Here is a 13,098-nt window from a genome sequence, read left to right as displayed (position 1 = left end):
TGGCAAGAGGTAAAGCAAAAGAAGGGACATCTTACGGCCTGCCTGAGCGCTATCCCAACGCAGTTATCTCCTGGAACTCTGAGGAACTTTCTTCAGCTAAAACTTCGGCCTCCAGCACACTACTAATAACAAAAGACTGATCATAAGAATACAAAACAGCGTCACTCCTTGGGGAGTTTCTAAATCTACACAATTTTGCTACGGGTTAGTGCTATTCACACTAATATTACTAAAGAATATTAGTACACAGAACTAAAGTTCATAGCTTCAGATGAAGCTTGGCTAGCCAGGTAGGCTATTTTCGAGACTTCGTCGTCTAATCTTCACTCGCAGGAACCCTCTGGATCTTCAAGGAGGGATCGCCGGTGAGAGAAACCTTCCACCCCGTCGGGGCAGATACCTTTTTGCAGTGGGAGGTATGGATCCAAGCAGAAACCTCGGCAACCTTTACGGCAGTTGGGGTAGTTAGCAGGACCTGGAAAGGCCCCTTCTACCGAGGCTGCAGGCAGTCCTTCCTCTGGTGGACCTTAATCAAGATCCAATCTGCCAGTTGGATCAGACTGACAACCGAGTTACCACCTAGAGACTGATGCTCTGCTGTGGCTTTAACCTACAAGGAGATAACCTTGAGGGCCTTGGTGAGCCCTTGGCAGTAGGTTAATAGGGAATCATGGAGATGAGTCAGGTGTTGGGGTGGAGGTGCGGCGAGTCCCCTCATGGGTCGACCCATAACAATCTCAAAAGGGGTCAGACTCGAGGATCTCTGAACCGAATTTTGGATTTGGAAAAGAACCAAGGGAAGGGATTCTGGCCACTTTAGACCAGTATGTTCACAAGTCTTTGCCAGGTGAAGCTTAATATCAAAGTTTTTCCGTTCCACTTTACCTCCACTCTGAGGATGATTTGGGGTGTGGAGTTGGAATAGAATGGAAAGGGCCTTGCAAACATGTTGGACTACCTGGCCAATGAAATGAGGGCCTCAGTCTGAGTCCAGGGAGAGGGGTAGACCGAAGTGGGGCACTGGGTCAAAAAGAAGTCTCTTAGCCACATTGAGAGCATCAGCTCATTGGCAAGGGTATGCCTCAGGCCAGCCAATGAAAAGGCAGGCAGTGGCCAGCACGTATTTCCAGGGTCCTGACCTGGGCAGTTCAATAAAGTCCATCTGGAGGTGGGAGAAGCGACAGTGCCCTAAAGGTCTGTGGAATGTGTGTGGCTGGCGGGGTGGTTGGCCACGGTTGTATCGTTGACACTGCGGGCACTGGTGACAAAAATGTGCTGCCACAGCAGAAAAACCTGGGGCATACCAATGACGGTCTACCTTGGCCATCATCCCCACTTTGGCCGAGTGGGCCACTGCGTGGGCCATTTGGGCTAAGAGGGACAACAGTGCCCGGGGGGCTACAAGGCGACCAGACGGGTGTCACCACAAAGAATCAGAGTGGAGAGAGCAGCCTGCGGAAATCCAGGCATCTTTTTTGGCATCCGGGGCAGCATCCTGGAGGGAGGGGAGGTCAGGGGAGACAGGGGAAGAGAGGTAGAGAGTGGCCTGAAGGACCGGAGCTGAGAATTCTGACAGGGAGGCGGTCTTGGCCACAGCATCCACCCTGTCATTTCCCAGAGACACAGGATCATTAGCAACAGTGTGCGCTTTGCACCATAGGACAGCAAGGGTGGAGGGAAGAAGAATAGCATCCAGGAGAGCGGTAATAAGGTGATGGTGAGAAATGGGAGTTCCAGCAGATGTAAGGAAACCTTGCTGCTTCTAGATCTGCCCAAAAGATTCAATGACAGAGTGGTCAGAACAGACAGCATAACCAGCTTGGAGAACACCATGACTATCTCGAAAACAGGAGCCATCAACGTAAAGAATGAGGTCAGGGTTAGTCAGAGGGGTATCAGAAAGGTCAGGATGGGGAAGAGAAACAAAATCCACAAGCTGGGTACAGTCATGGGGTTGACCATTGGAGGGTGAGAGTAAAAGAGAGGCAGGATTGAGGGGGTCACAGTGAACAAGGGTCACATGGTCTGTCACCAGGAGGACCACCTCGTAATGGGTTAAGCGGCCGGAGGACAGGTGCTGAGTCTGCATTGAAGAAGGGCGAGGACAGTGTGAGGGACAGCAACAGTAAGGGGGTGCCCAAGAACAAGATTATCAGTTTTAGAAAGCAGCAGGGCAGCAGCAGCAACAGCGCGGAGGCAAGGGGGAAACCCAGGAGCAACTGGGTCGAGGGAGACACTATAATAAGCAATGGGATGGTGCAGGGAAGGCCCAAAAAGCTGGGTTAAGACACCAGAAGTAGGGCCTTGGTGTTCATGACAGAAAAGAGTAAATGACTTAGAATAGTCAGGCAAACCAAGAGCGGGAGAAGAGGAAAGGGCTTGCTTGAGCTGGCAGAAGGCTTTCATCCCAGGGTAGTGAGTCAGGGGAAGAGTCATGGGTGACAAGGGTAAGAGGTTTGGAAAGTCCAGAGTAATTGGGAATCCACTGTCAGCAGTAGTTCGCAGCACCTAGGAAACCACGGAGCTGGCGTTTAGTCTGAGGGCGAGGCAGAGAAAGGATAGCAGAAAGGTGATGAGGAGACAAGTGATGGGTACTGTGAGAAATAGTATAGCCCAGGTAGGTAACAGAAGCCCGACAGAACTGGAGCTTAGAGCGGGAAGCTTTGTGGCCCCACGCTGCAAGTTGTTCTAAAAGGGCAACAGAATCAGCTTGGCAGTGAGGGAGGGTGTCAGAGCAGAGGAGCAAATCATCTACATACTGAACAAGCACAGAATCATGAGGCAGCTGGACTGTATCAAGGTCAGACTTGAGAAGTTGGCTGTATATGGTGAGTGAGTCACGGAAACCTTGAGGCAGATGGGTGAAGGTATACTGCTGCTGATGAGTAAAAGCAAAAAGATACTGAGAATCAGAGTGAATTGGTATAGAAAAAAAGGCATTACAGAGATCCACTACAGAAAAACAAGAGGCAGAAGCAGGTATCTGGGAAAGAACAGTGGCAGGATTGGGCACCACAGCTGTCAAGGGAACCACAGAACTGTTAATAACATGCAAATCTTGAACAAACCGATAAACTGGCAATCCTTCAGGGGTGAATTTCCTTGGTTTGCGGACCAGCAGGATCGGGGGTATTACAACTGGAGCGAGTAGGTACAAGAACTCCTTGCTCTAGGAGTGCTTGTATGACAGGTGCAATGCCTCGAGAGGCAGCAGCTGACAGCAGGTATTGTGGGGCCGATAGGGGAGACACTCCTGGTTTAACCTTGATAGAAACTGGGATGGCACTCTTAAGAAGCCCCACATTGGTTGTGGAGTGGGACCATAAGGACTCAGGAAGGTGAGCCAATAGTTTCTGTTGCAACGATGAAGAATTGGGCTTGGGTTCCTGTTCCATTAGTGTCATCATCAAGGAATCTGGGTCTGGGGTAACGAGAGGAAAACCCCATCCGGAGAACAACGAACAGTTGCCCATAACTTGCGAAGGAGGTCTCGCCCCAGCAGATTTACAGAAGCACAAGGACTTAACAAAAAGGCATGTTGCTTAGTAAGGGGACCTAAGGTAAACAAGAGCGGCTGTGTCACAGGGTGGTCAATAGGTTGATCCCCAATACCTACAGCGGTGATTACTTTATCAGAAATGGGAACCTCAGAAACAAAATCAGAGCTAAGCATAGACAAAGAAGCACTGGTATCAACAAGAAAGGGAACAGTCTGTTTTCCCACAGTAACGGGTATTATAGCATCAGAAAAGGTAGAAAGCAAAGGGGCTAGAGTCTCTGGGTTTTCTCAGCTGTCCTAATACTGATTTTCACCTTCAAAGGACTGGAGAGGAGCCGGTCCAAATTGTGGAGCGCAGTGGGCGCCTGGCTGAAACGGAGGGGCACTAGCTGAGAGCGGGGGCCCCTGGGGTCTATTTGGGCACTCATTCTTCCAGTGGCCTTTCTGTTTGCAGTAGCGACAGACATCATTAGGAATGTCAAAGGGACTGGGTGGTTGGGTTGAGCAAAACAGTCCGGTGGAGTGCCATTGTCCAGTGTCACCTTGAAGGTCTCTGATTTGCAGAGCCAGCAGTTTTTCCTGAGCCTTTGATTTTTGCTGCTGACCTTTAGTATAGAAATGAGTAGCAGCAGCCAGAATTTCGGTGATGGGTTTAGCTCCCCATCCAATTCCAGCTGTCTGCAGGGACTCAGAAATCTTTGGTAACAACCCTAAAACAAAGGTCTGGATGATCACGGCAGTGATATTAGCTTCTGGGTCTTCATTACCGGAATGTGCCTTAAAGGCTTGGATCAGGCGAGAATTGTAATCGGCAGGGTGTTCTTCTAGCTTCTGTTTACACACAGAAATTTTAGACCAGTCTGTCTTTTGTGGTGAAACCTTAGGGACAGCGTCTAGGATCTATTTATAGACGTCTCGCAGACCGGCACTGGCGGGACCCTGAGCAGGCCAATGGGCCTCTTTGAGGAGGGTATCCCTTTGGTCTCCAGAGAGAAGACCACTGAAGAGAACGTCACTGTAAGTTGGCTTATAGATCTCAAAAAGGGTTTTAAGCTTTTGAGGAAACCTGGTAGGGTCTTCACAGAGCTTAGGGAAAGTAGTTGACCAGGAGATGATTTCTGAGGGTGAGAAGGGGACGTGGACTACCACAGAGTGCCACCTCCCTGGCACAGGGTACTCTCAGAGAGGATACTGCGCCGCAGCAAGGTTTCCGCCCTGGCGAGTAGTAATCTTTTTTACAGTGGCTCCCTTTGTGACTGTGTCGATGCTAGCATTGTGGCGATTCCGAAGAGTGAATTCGATCGGGGAGTCTGAAGATGATCAATCTGTTTCTTAAATTTTTCCTCATTATCCTTGAAAGAAGCCATAAGGGAGCGCTTTTGGTACTCGTCTTCCCATAGGTACCAGGCTTCCATTTGAACGGGGTACTTGCTTTCCAAATTTCCCCAGAGGTGTTTGAGAATTTCATGATCCCAAGGCCCATCTAAGGTCCAGTGTAACTTAGGGTCATCATTGTTATACTGATTCCATTTTGCTAAGTATTGAGTTGACTGGGGCACATATTTTAAATGCATGAACTGGGCAGGATCCCACTGCGGAACCTTAGAGGTCCCGCTACCCATTGTCACGCCTAGGACTTACAGACACCGAAACAGACAGGTACTCACCCTGGCCAGGGACTTTTCCTTCAGAGCCAAGCAGGCAGATGACAGATCAGGGTCCGGAGCGTCGAAGCTGAAGGACTGGGTCAAGGAGAGCCTTCTCAGAGTGATGGAGTCGAAGAGCTGAGATGAGGGTCCTACCCGGGGCGGTCTGTGTGAGGGCACGTCCCGGACTGAGCCCCCAAGATGATGTGGAAACAGGATCACCGCTTGGCTAACAGAGCACTTTATTTTACATGGCCATGGGAGAAGAAGCAAGGGCAGATAATTCTCTGCAGTTGCAGGATACAGACTCTGTTATATACTTGTGAGAAAAAGACACACAGGAGCCTCCTCCTGAATACATTCTTGGCAGTCTGACAATAAATCACCCTGGAGTCTTACTAAACTAAACGTGTTTTCTCCGTTTTCTCCAGCTGTCTCCCAATAAGTTTATCTCAAGGTCTCTTTGTTTTTTGGTCTTTACTTATGCTCCTTATTATGGCTGAACTTTATTTTTGCTTGCCCCAGTACTTTTCCTCATCACGCTTCTGCCTCTGCCTTGGGTCAGGTAAGGGGGCACGTGTGTGTGGAGATGCATGTGTGCCCAATTCCCTCCTCTCCTCCCTGCTCCTGGCTCCTGAGTGCCAGGGGCTACGCCAAACTGTGGCTTTTAAAGGCTGTGGTTTGAATTTCCTATGGCTGCCCCAACAGCCAATCAGGCCTCCTGTCTTCCTGGAAATGCCTGCTGGCAGTCCTGCCCCCTGCATTCCCCAGGTGGGGGGATCTGGTGCCTCCAGTGCCTGTGCCCCGAGGGTTAGCCCCAGGGGTGCTCCCTGGCCAGCGGGGACAGTCCCCCCTAGCCCTCCCCCTGTTTGTGTGGTGCAGCTCAGGAGTGTGGCTTCCTACCAGCTCAACTAAAAGGGATCCAGGGGGCTTCCCCTCCAGATCTGGCTCAGCTGTGCCATCTCCCTCTGCCCCACTTACCTTTGGGGGATCAGCTGTTGCTGCCTCTGCTGCTGGCTGCACTGCTGTGTCCACATCTGCCTCTGCCTCGGGTCAGGTAAGGGGCACACGTGTGTGGGGGGATGCACGTGTGCCCAGTTCCCTCTTCTCCTCCCTGCTGCTGGCTCCCGAGTGCCAGGAGGCTATGTCAAACCGTGGCTTTTAAAGACTGCAGTTTGAATTTCCCATGGCTGCCCCAACAGGTCTTCCCGGAAGTGCCCGCTGGCAGTCCCGTCCCCTATGTTCCCCCGCTGGGGGAAAGAGTATGTCATACAAAAAGAATATGTCATACTGCTTCTGTGACATATATATTAATATTTTGTTTTTCTTTTATAAACTTCTGCCTGAGTCAGTTGACTAAGAAAGTCAAGAAAATAATGGTGTTCATTATATAAAGTATCAGTGTAGTGCACCTATGAAGTTTACAAATCTCATTGAATTATAAATTGAGTTCTATGTACTTGACCTGCAGAAACTGACTTTTTTTCATATGGAACTTAAACATAAATATCCTAGAAGATATTGTAATCCTTTTTCTGAGGTACTTCAAAGTAACCAGTTAAGAAACTCCAGCTCTAAAAATCAAGCAAAACAAAATTAAATCAACATCAGACTATGCATGTGCAACTGCCCAATTTATAGCATTAAAACTACTGTACAGTTTTTCTTGAAACTTTCCTTGTATTTTAAGATGATCTACAAATGAAGCCAAGTTTCATCTTTCCGTCTTTAGATATTGCTAACTACCACTATACATAATTTTTGGTTGAAATATGATGCATTTCTTATTTCGTACATGCATTGCTAAGCTCTAAACATGGTATACATTTGAGTTGCTGACTTGGGCTAAGTACAGACAGTCAAAAAAATCCCACAACTGAATAGATTCAGTCTTTGCAGGTCAGCCTAAGCTGCGTAGATGGAATTGATAAGTAAATGAACAGGCATTCATTTTGATTCTGGATATGTAACCACATGCCTGCAGTGATTCAGGCCAGAAGCCAGCGGGTGCTAGAGCATGCCACCCTGCTTTGCTGGAGCAGACATCTTGGGCCAAGACTAGCTCACCCACCCTGTGAGGGGGGAGGGTTTGTGAGGAAGGTGCAAAATATCCTGGGATGCTGAGGGACTGTGAATTAACTTGAATCTGGAGGGGACCTGGGACAGAAGTTCAATAAACTGATTTAGCCTAAATCAGTTAAGTCTGATACTACATCCATCCAGGCTCATCTTAAACTGGTTTTGGCCATTTTGAAAGTGGCTTATGTGCACTGAACTTCTGTTGTGTTACAGATCTGAACTAGTTTCCAGTCACTTATACTGGTTTATGTGTAACTTCCATCCCTAACCTAGGTGTCTAGCAGAAAGCATGAGTTTTATGGCTAGGGTAACAAAAAACAAGTTATATAATTTTGCTTTCTGGAATGGTGGGAGAGCCAAGGAGATAGTAGAATAGTACCTAAACATACTTTCTAAGTCTAAAATATCTAAATTGGAAAATATTATGTATCTAAAATAGTACCTCGAAATGTTTTTAAAGCAGCATACTGTTCGATTATGCAAGAATGTGAATTTTGAGTGTATAGTTTTGAGGGTAGACGGTAACCACTGAAAATAAATAATTTGTCAAGCATATTGATAACAAACAAAAACCCAGCTCTACAAGGTTTGTTTTTATTTTCCTTTGTTTCAGTACCAGAGGCAGTTGGCCTAATTGAGGTGCTAGTTCTGTGTGACAACACTATCAATATATCTTGGAGTGAGCCCTCACAACCAAATGGACCTAGAGAATCAATTCGCTATCAAATCATTATCAATTTCTTGCCTGCTATTCCTGCAACTCCTTTGAAAAAAAGTGAATTTCCAAATGGGAAGCTTGCCTGGTCTATTAACAATCTCCAAAGTGGAACAAAGTACAAGATCAAGGTATAGTTGGAAGTGACTTTTAATATGGGTTAAGCCTGAAAATAGTCCTTATACATTTTCAGCAGCAAGTTACTAAGTCATTGTTTTATAAAGTAAATTATATGTTCTAGCTTTTTCTCTTGTTAGGTTCTTGCTTTTCATCCGGAGAAGAACTGGTTTTCTGAAAGTGCCCCTATATTTGCAACAACTTTTGAGACTCCACCTGTACCAGTCAATATTATTGCCAGAAACACCAGTGTACAGCTAGAATGGACACTTCCTTTACATGTTAACACAACCAGATTTTGGTTTGAATTGCAGAAGGTAAAAACTTTCATTTTTCTTTTAAGGTGAAAAGTAGAATCTGTTCAACTCCTTAGGGATGCTCAGAATGGGGAAGTCAAGGGAAGAGTCAAGGATGCTCATTAATTAATTTGGAGAATATGTCATTGCGTCTTCTAACCCTCTAAAAAGGGGCAAGGTAAAAGCAATGGTGGCCATTGCAAGGGAGAGCTATCCTGTCAGCATGTAGTTTCTAGGGGCGTATCCACATATGCAGGCACGTGCACTTGCAGCAGCTCAAATAGAAGTGGTGCAAAATTGAGGCACGGCATTTTGCCTCAGTGCACGTACCCAGACATGCACTTTGGTGTGGGGCAAATTGTGCCACTTGGGGCAAAATAACCCTGCCTGGCTCCTCCTGGATCCATGGCCAGGGGGAGCTAGAGACTAGGGCCAGCACCTGTGCTGTCCCCAGCAGTGTAAGAAGCTGCCCTGTCTTGGCCCCATCAGTACAAAATGCTGCCCTGGCAAGTAGCTCAGGGCTGCTCACCCTCAAGAGCTTCTGGGGCCCAGCCAGTTGGTACCTGGGGACACTACCCCTTGTGCCAGCTGGACTGCTGAAGCATCCCTGAGAGTTCCCTGCACCCTCTACCCACTGCAGGGGTCTGGCAGTGGGGGCTGCTGCTTGGCTGTGACCTGCTGCACACCTGCCAGACCCAAATGAGGCATCTGCCCCTCTGGGCCAGCTGCCAGTGGGCTGTGGCTGCAGAGTTGGCCTTTGTGCAGCACTACTGCCATGTGTGCCCCCTGCCCAGCCGTCTGGGCAGCAATCACCTGAAAGATGTTCCAGGTGTGGTGGCCTGCTTTGAATTGTCAAAGCATGTCCTCCTGGCCCCAGTTGGCCAGGAGGTCAGCCACCTCCAGCTGGACCCAAGGTGCCAGCTCTGAGCAGGCAGGGTCCTGCCACTAGCCTCCCTAGCAGGAATTCTGGTGTTCCCTATCGGAAAACTGAAAAATCCCTCAGAAAAAAAAATCCCAAAGTCACCGTGTAAAATACCCCAAAATCCACGTTCCTCCACAATTACAACAAAAGACCACTAGAGAGAGAGAGAGAGAGAGGGAGGGAGAGAGAGAGCGAGCGAGCGAGAGCGTAGGAGACAGCGATCAGTTGGGCAATGTTTTACTGATATATCTACAGTGTTAAAGGAATTTGGAAGCCTACCAGTGTCTCTATCATCAGAATAAAGTGAATTCTAAATACCTATATGTTTTGCTGCCCCCCACAGGGGCCACAGCCCCCTGACAGGTTTTACACCCCCCCCCACAGGGGTTACTATCCCCCCACAGGGGTTACAGATCCCCCAAAAGGGGCCAAATTGCTCCTGCAGGGGCTACCACACCCCTGCAGGACCCACATCCCCCACATCCACTTGCTCCCCCAGCTCCTGGATTGCTGCCCTGCCTGACTCCATCCTCTGCTGGCTCCTGAAGACCCCAGATGGCTAGTCCACCCAGCCCCACCCCCCCAAGACCCCGCAATATCTGCTTCACCTGGCCCCATCCTTTGCTTGCACCCCAGCTCCCCAGCCTCTGGCACTTAAAAAAAAAAAAAAAAAAAAAAAAAAAAAAAAAAAAAAAGCCTCTACTCACTGCAGTAGCAGGGGCTGTGGGGGGTCTGGGGCCTTCTGGCAGAGCCCCCCCATGCAGTGGGGGGGGGGCAGCAGGGTCTGGGCTGGGACCACCGTGGTTGTCACTTGGTCTCATGCTGTGTGTCGGGTGGGGGCACAGTGACCCTGACGGCAGCTGCTACTGCCGGTAAATGCCGGGGGTTTTTTTGTTTTAAATTGCTGAGATGCTGGGGTGGGGGGGCAGCAATGGGGAGCAGTTGGGGGGCATAGGGCTGGGCAGAGCAGTGATTGGGGACACTCGGGGGCAGGCAGGGGCTGGGTGGGGCAGGGATCGGGGGGCTTGGGGGCAGGTTGGGGATGGGGCCAGGTGGGACAGGGATCGGACGGCGTGGGGGGCGGGCAGAGGCAGGGGGCAGGGCAGTGATCAGGAGGCTGGAGGAGTGGGCAGGGCCAGCAGGGGTTTCCCTCATGGTCCCCTTCTCCCCTCCTCCAGCCCCTGCCACTCCCCACTTACTGGCACTGGAGCCCGGGTCCAGCTTCAGCACCAGGGCAAGGACCAGCCATAGAGACACTCTGGCTGCTACCAGAGTGTCTCTGTGGAGGACCTAGCCTCCTGTTGCCTCAGGATATGGTCCAGGACTGTGCCTGTTCCCACTTTTTTCCACTGCAGTTTTTTTTGACCCTTGGGGTCTAATTTTGCCCCCCGCGCTGCGAATTTGCAGTGCGGGGAACATTTTTTTGTTCCCGTATGTGCCTCTTGCAGCGTTTCAAAGGGCTTTGAGATGCTGTAAGACACAGATGCGCACTCATCTGGACGTGCCCTAGGAGTTCAGAAGGGAATTTTAGAGGCCTCTGCCAGAATTCCTCCTAGTCTTCTCTCACGGTGCTTCCTGTAGCATGGATGGTGTATTCAAAGCCACAAATGAGTGCCATCTTTTAAAAAAAGGTATTTCAAATAGTAAAAAGCCTTGTCCAAAATTTTCTGACCATTTCCTAAATACGACAGACCAAGGGCAGAATTTTTCACACTTGTACTATGATGCAGGGGTATGTGATTTCCAGGTCTTGCACTTCTCATAAAAACAAATGTAAAATGCCTAGTGTTAGTTTTGGTCTGGGAGAAGATATATGTAAGTTTCTGTGATAAAATGGATCATGTTCATGTTGCCTCACTTCTAAAGAGTGAAAAAGTAACTAATGTGCTGCAAATACTCACCTATGTGATACAGTTTTTTTTAGAGGACCTGAACCCAAGCCTAGTGTAGTCAATAGAAAGACACTGTTGATTTCAGTGGGCTATATATTCACCCCTAATAAAGTAGGAATGTTGACAAAGAAGTATTTTTTTTGTAGTGGCAGACCAAGAACTATTGGTTTTCTCCTGCAACTACTTCATGTGCTGAAGGACCCAGGTTTACATGTAATCTCACAGGCGTTTTTCCTCACACCACCTACTTTGTGCGGGCAGGCGTAATTTATGTAACAGGAGCACAAAGCGTCTCATCTCCAGCAAGCTTTAAAACTATGGGTAAGCCCTTAAATTATGTTATTCTAGACTGATATCTTAAATCTGCCAGTTTATCAAACATTTTGAATATATTTGGGGAGGTAATTTGACAAAGCTCCCAGCCTCAATTCCTGCAATCAAGTCACATGGTATGGTAGCTACATAAGGATGGAAAGCAGGCAGGCCTGTGTTTCAGACTTGGGAGAAATGGAAAGAGAAAGTGAAATTGAAATGGTATACCTTAATATATGAACTTATGAAGTCTGTATTGACTGAAGTGTTACTAATAATGCCCAAAGATTAATTTTCCATGAATCCCAGTGCTGCAAGCATTTGTTTTCTTTATGTCTTTTAACATACATGTGTTTATCTAAGTTTTGCTCTTGATCTTCTAGTCCATCATCAGATCATGTTCATGTTTTAAGGATTCTGCTTTTTTTCATTTTGCCCAAAAGCTGGAGTTCCAAGTAAGCCAGGAATTCCAAAAAGAGAAGAGCATAAAAATTTTGTACAATGGCAAAAAGCTGAAGACAATGGAAGCAATCTTACATACCACATCTTGGAAAGCAGGTAAATTAATTGTATGGCACTTTCATATCAGCCAGTGACTGATGTCAAATTGGTGTAAGTACATTCAGTGGATTGTTTTACATGAACAAGGCAGGAAAGAGGTTCAGATGAAATAATAATAGACCTAAATGTTGAACCCAATTATGGGCTAAACACAAGCTATTCTAGAGATTTGTAAAAGTTTCATATTCCTTGTTTCAAAAATATTTTTGTGTGTCTCTTGATTTGTTTTCAGACAAAACAGGAAAGAACATTGGCCACCTGACTTATTGTACATGAGAGTGATGCAAGGGGATTTCTGGTCTTGAGTTGCATCTTCCTCTGTACTTGCTAACAGAAGGGATAGACATGGTTATGAATTAATGAGACTGGGTAGGGAGCTCAAAAGCAGAGGACTGAATTCTCCAAACAGATATGCAGTTTTCTCCCCCTCCATTCTAAATACCCATTTTGAGATGATTTAAAGAGGCTTCATTTTCAGGAGACTTCTACTCAGTATGTTCTGAAATTCAGTCTCTTTGAGGTGCATCAGATTGGGTACCCAAACATCAAAGTACCCAAAACTATTAATCATTTAAAAAAAAAATCTAGACCCAAGATAGGTCTTCCTTGTGCTTCAAGATGTGTCTGATAGAAATACTGAAATACCTTGTGAAAGGCCATCTTTACAATGTTTCTGACATAGACAAACTCCTAAAAATAGAAAATCCTGGATTTCTATGCCATCTCCCAGATACCAGAACGTATTTGGAAAAAAACTTTGGTTAATCAGATGATGTTTTAGATAGTTTTCTGGTTCAAAATTTGGAATGATTTAATCAGAGCCATGCCTTGCGGGGGAGGGGGGGCCGAATTGGGGCAGCTACCTCAGGCCCTGTGCTTTGAGGGGCCCCACAGACAGTGCCGTACAGGCCCCGCTGAGGGCGCCACCACTCCATGTGGCCACTGTGCGCCACCGACTCTGTGCTGTGGCTACTTGCCAGCCCCATCCCCACTCCTTGCTCTGGCCACCTGCCACACCTTCCCTTCCTGCTCCTTGCTCGCCCCCTCCCTACTCTGTGC

The 13,098-nt window shown here is 47.8% G+C and overlaps 1 protein-coding gene across 1 annotated transcript in view; it reads left to right on the top strand.

The window, feature by feature from the left end:
- Nucleotides 1-13,098, top strand: part of ROS1 (ROS proto-oncogene 1, receptor tyrosine kinase) — a 139,838-nt gene that overhangs the window by 83,664 nt on the left and 43,076 nt on the right. Inside the window, exons 31-34 of the mRNA XM_090032152.1 lie at nucleotides 7,838-8,070; nucleotides 8,197-8,373; nucleotides 11,313-11,487; nucleotides 11,922-12,036. Of these exons, the coding sequence (XP_089888278.1) occupies nucleotides 7,838-8,070; nucleotides 8,197-8,373; nucleotides 11,313-11,487; nucleotides 11,922-12,036 (700 nt within the window). The remainder of the gene's footprint in view (nucleotides 1-7,837; nucleotides 8,071-8,196; nucleotides 8,374-11,312; nucleotides 11,488-11,921; nucleotides 12,037-13,098) is intronic.

The sequence above is a fragment of the Crocodylus siamensis genome, chromosome 1 (assembly GCF_052110815.1).
Source record: "Crocodylus siamensis isolate JL-2025a chromosome 1, ASM5211081v1, whole genome shotgun sequence".
NCBI classification, from domain to species: domain Eukaryota; kingdom Metazoa; phylum Chordata; order Crocodylia; family Crocodylidae; genus Crocodylus; species Crocodylus siamensis.
This window is presented reverse-complemented; position numbering and strand designations above follow the sequence as displayed.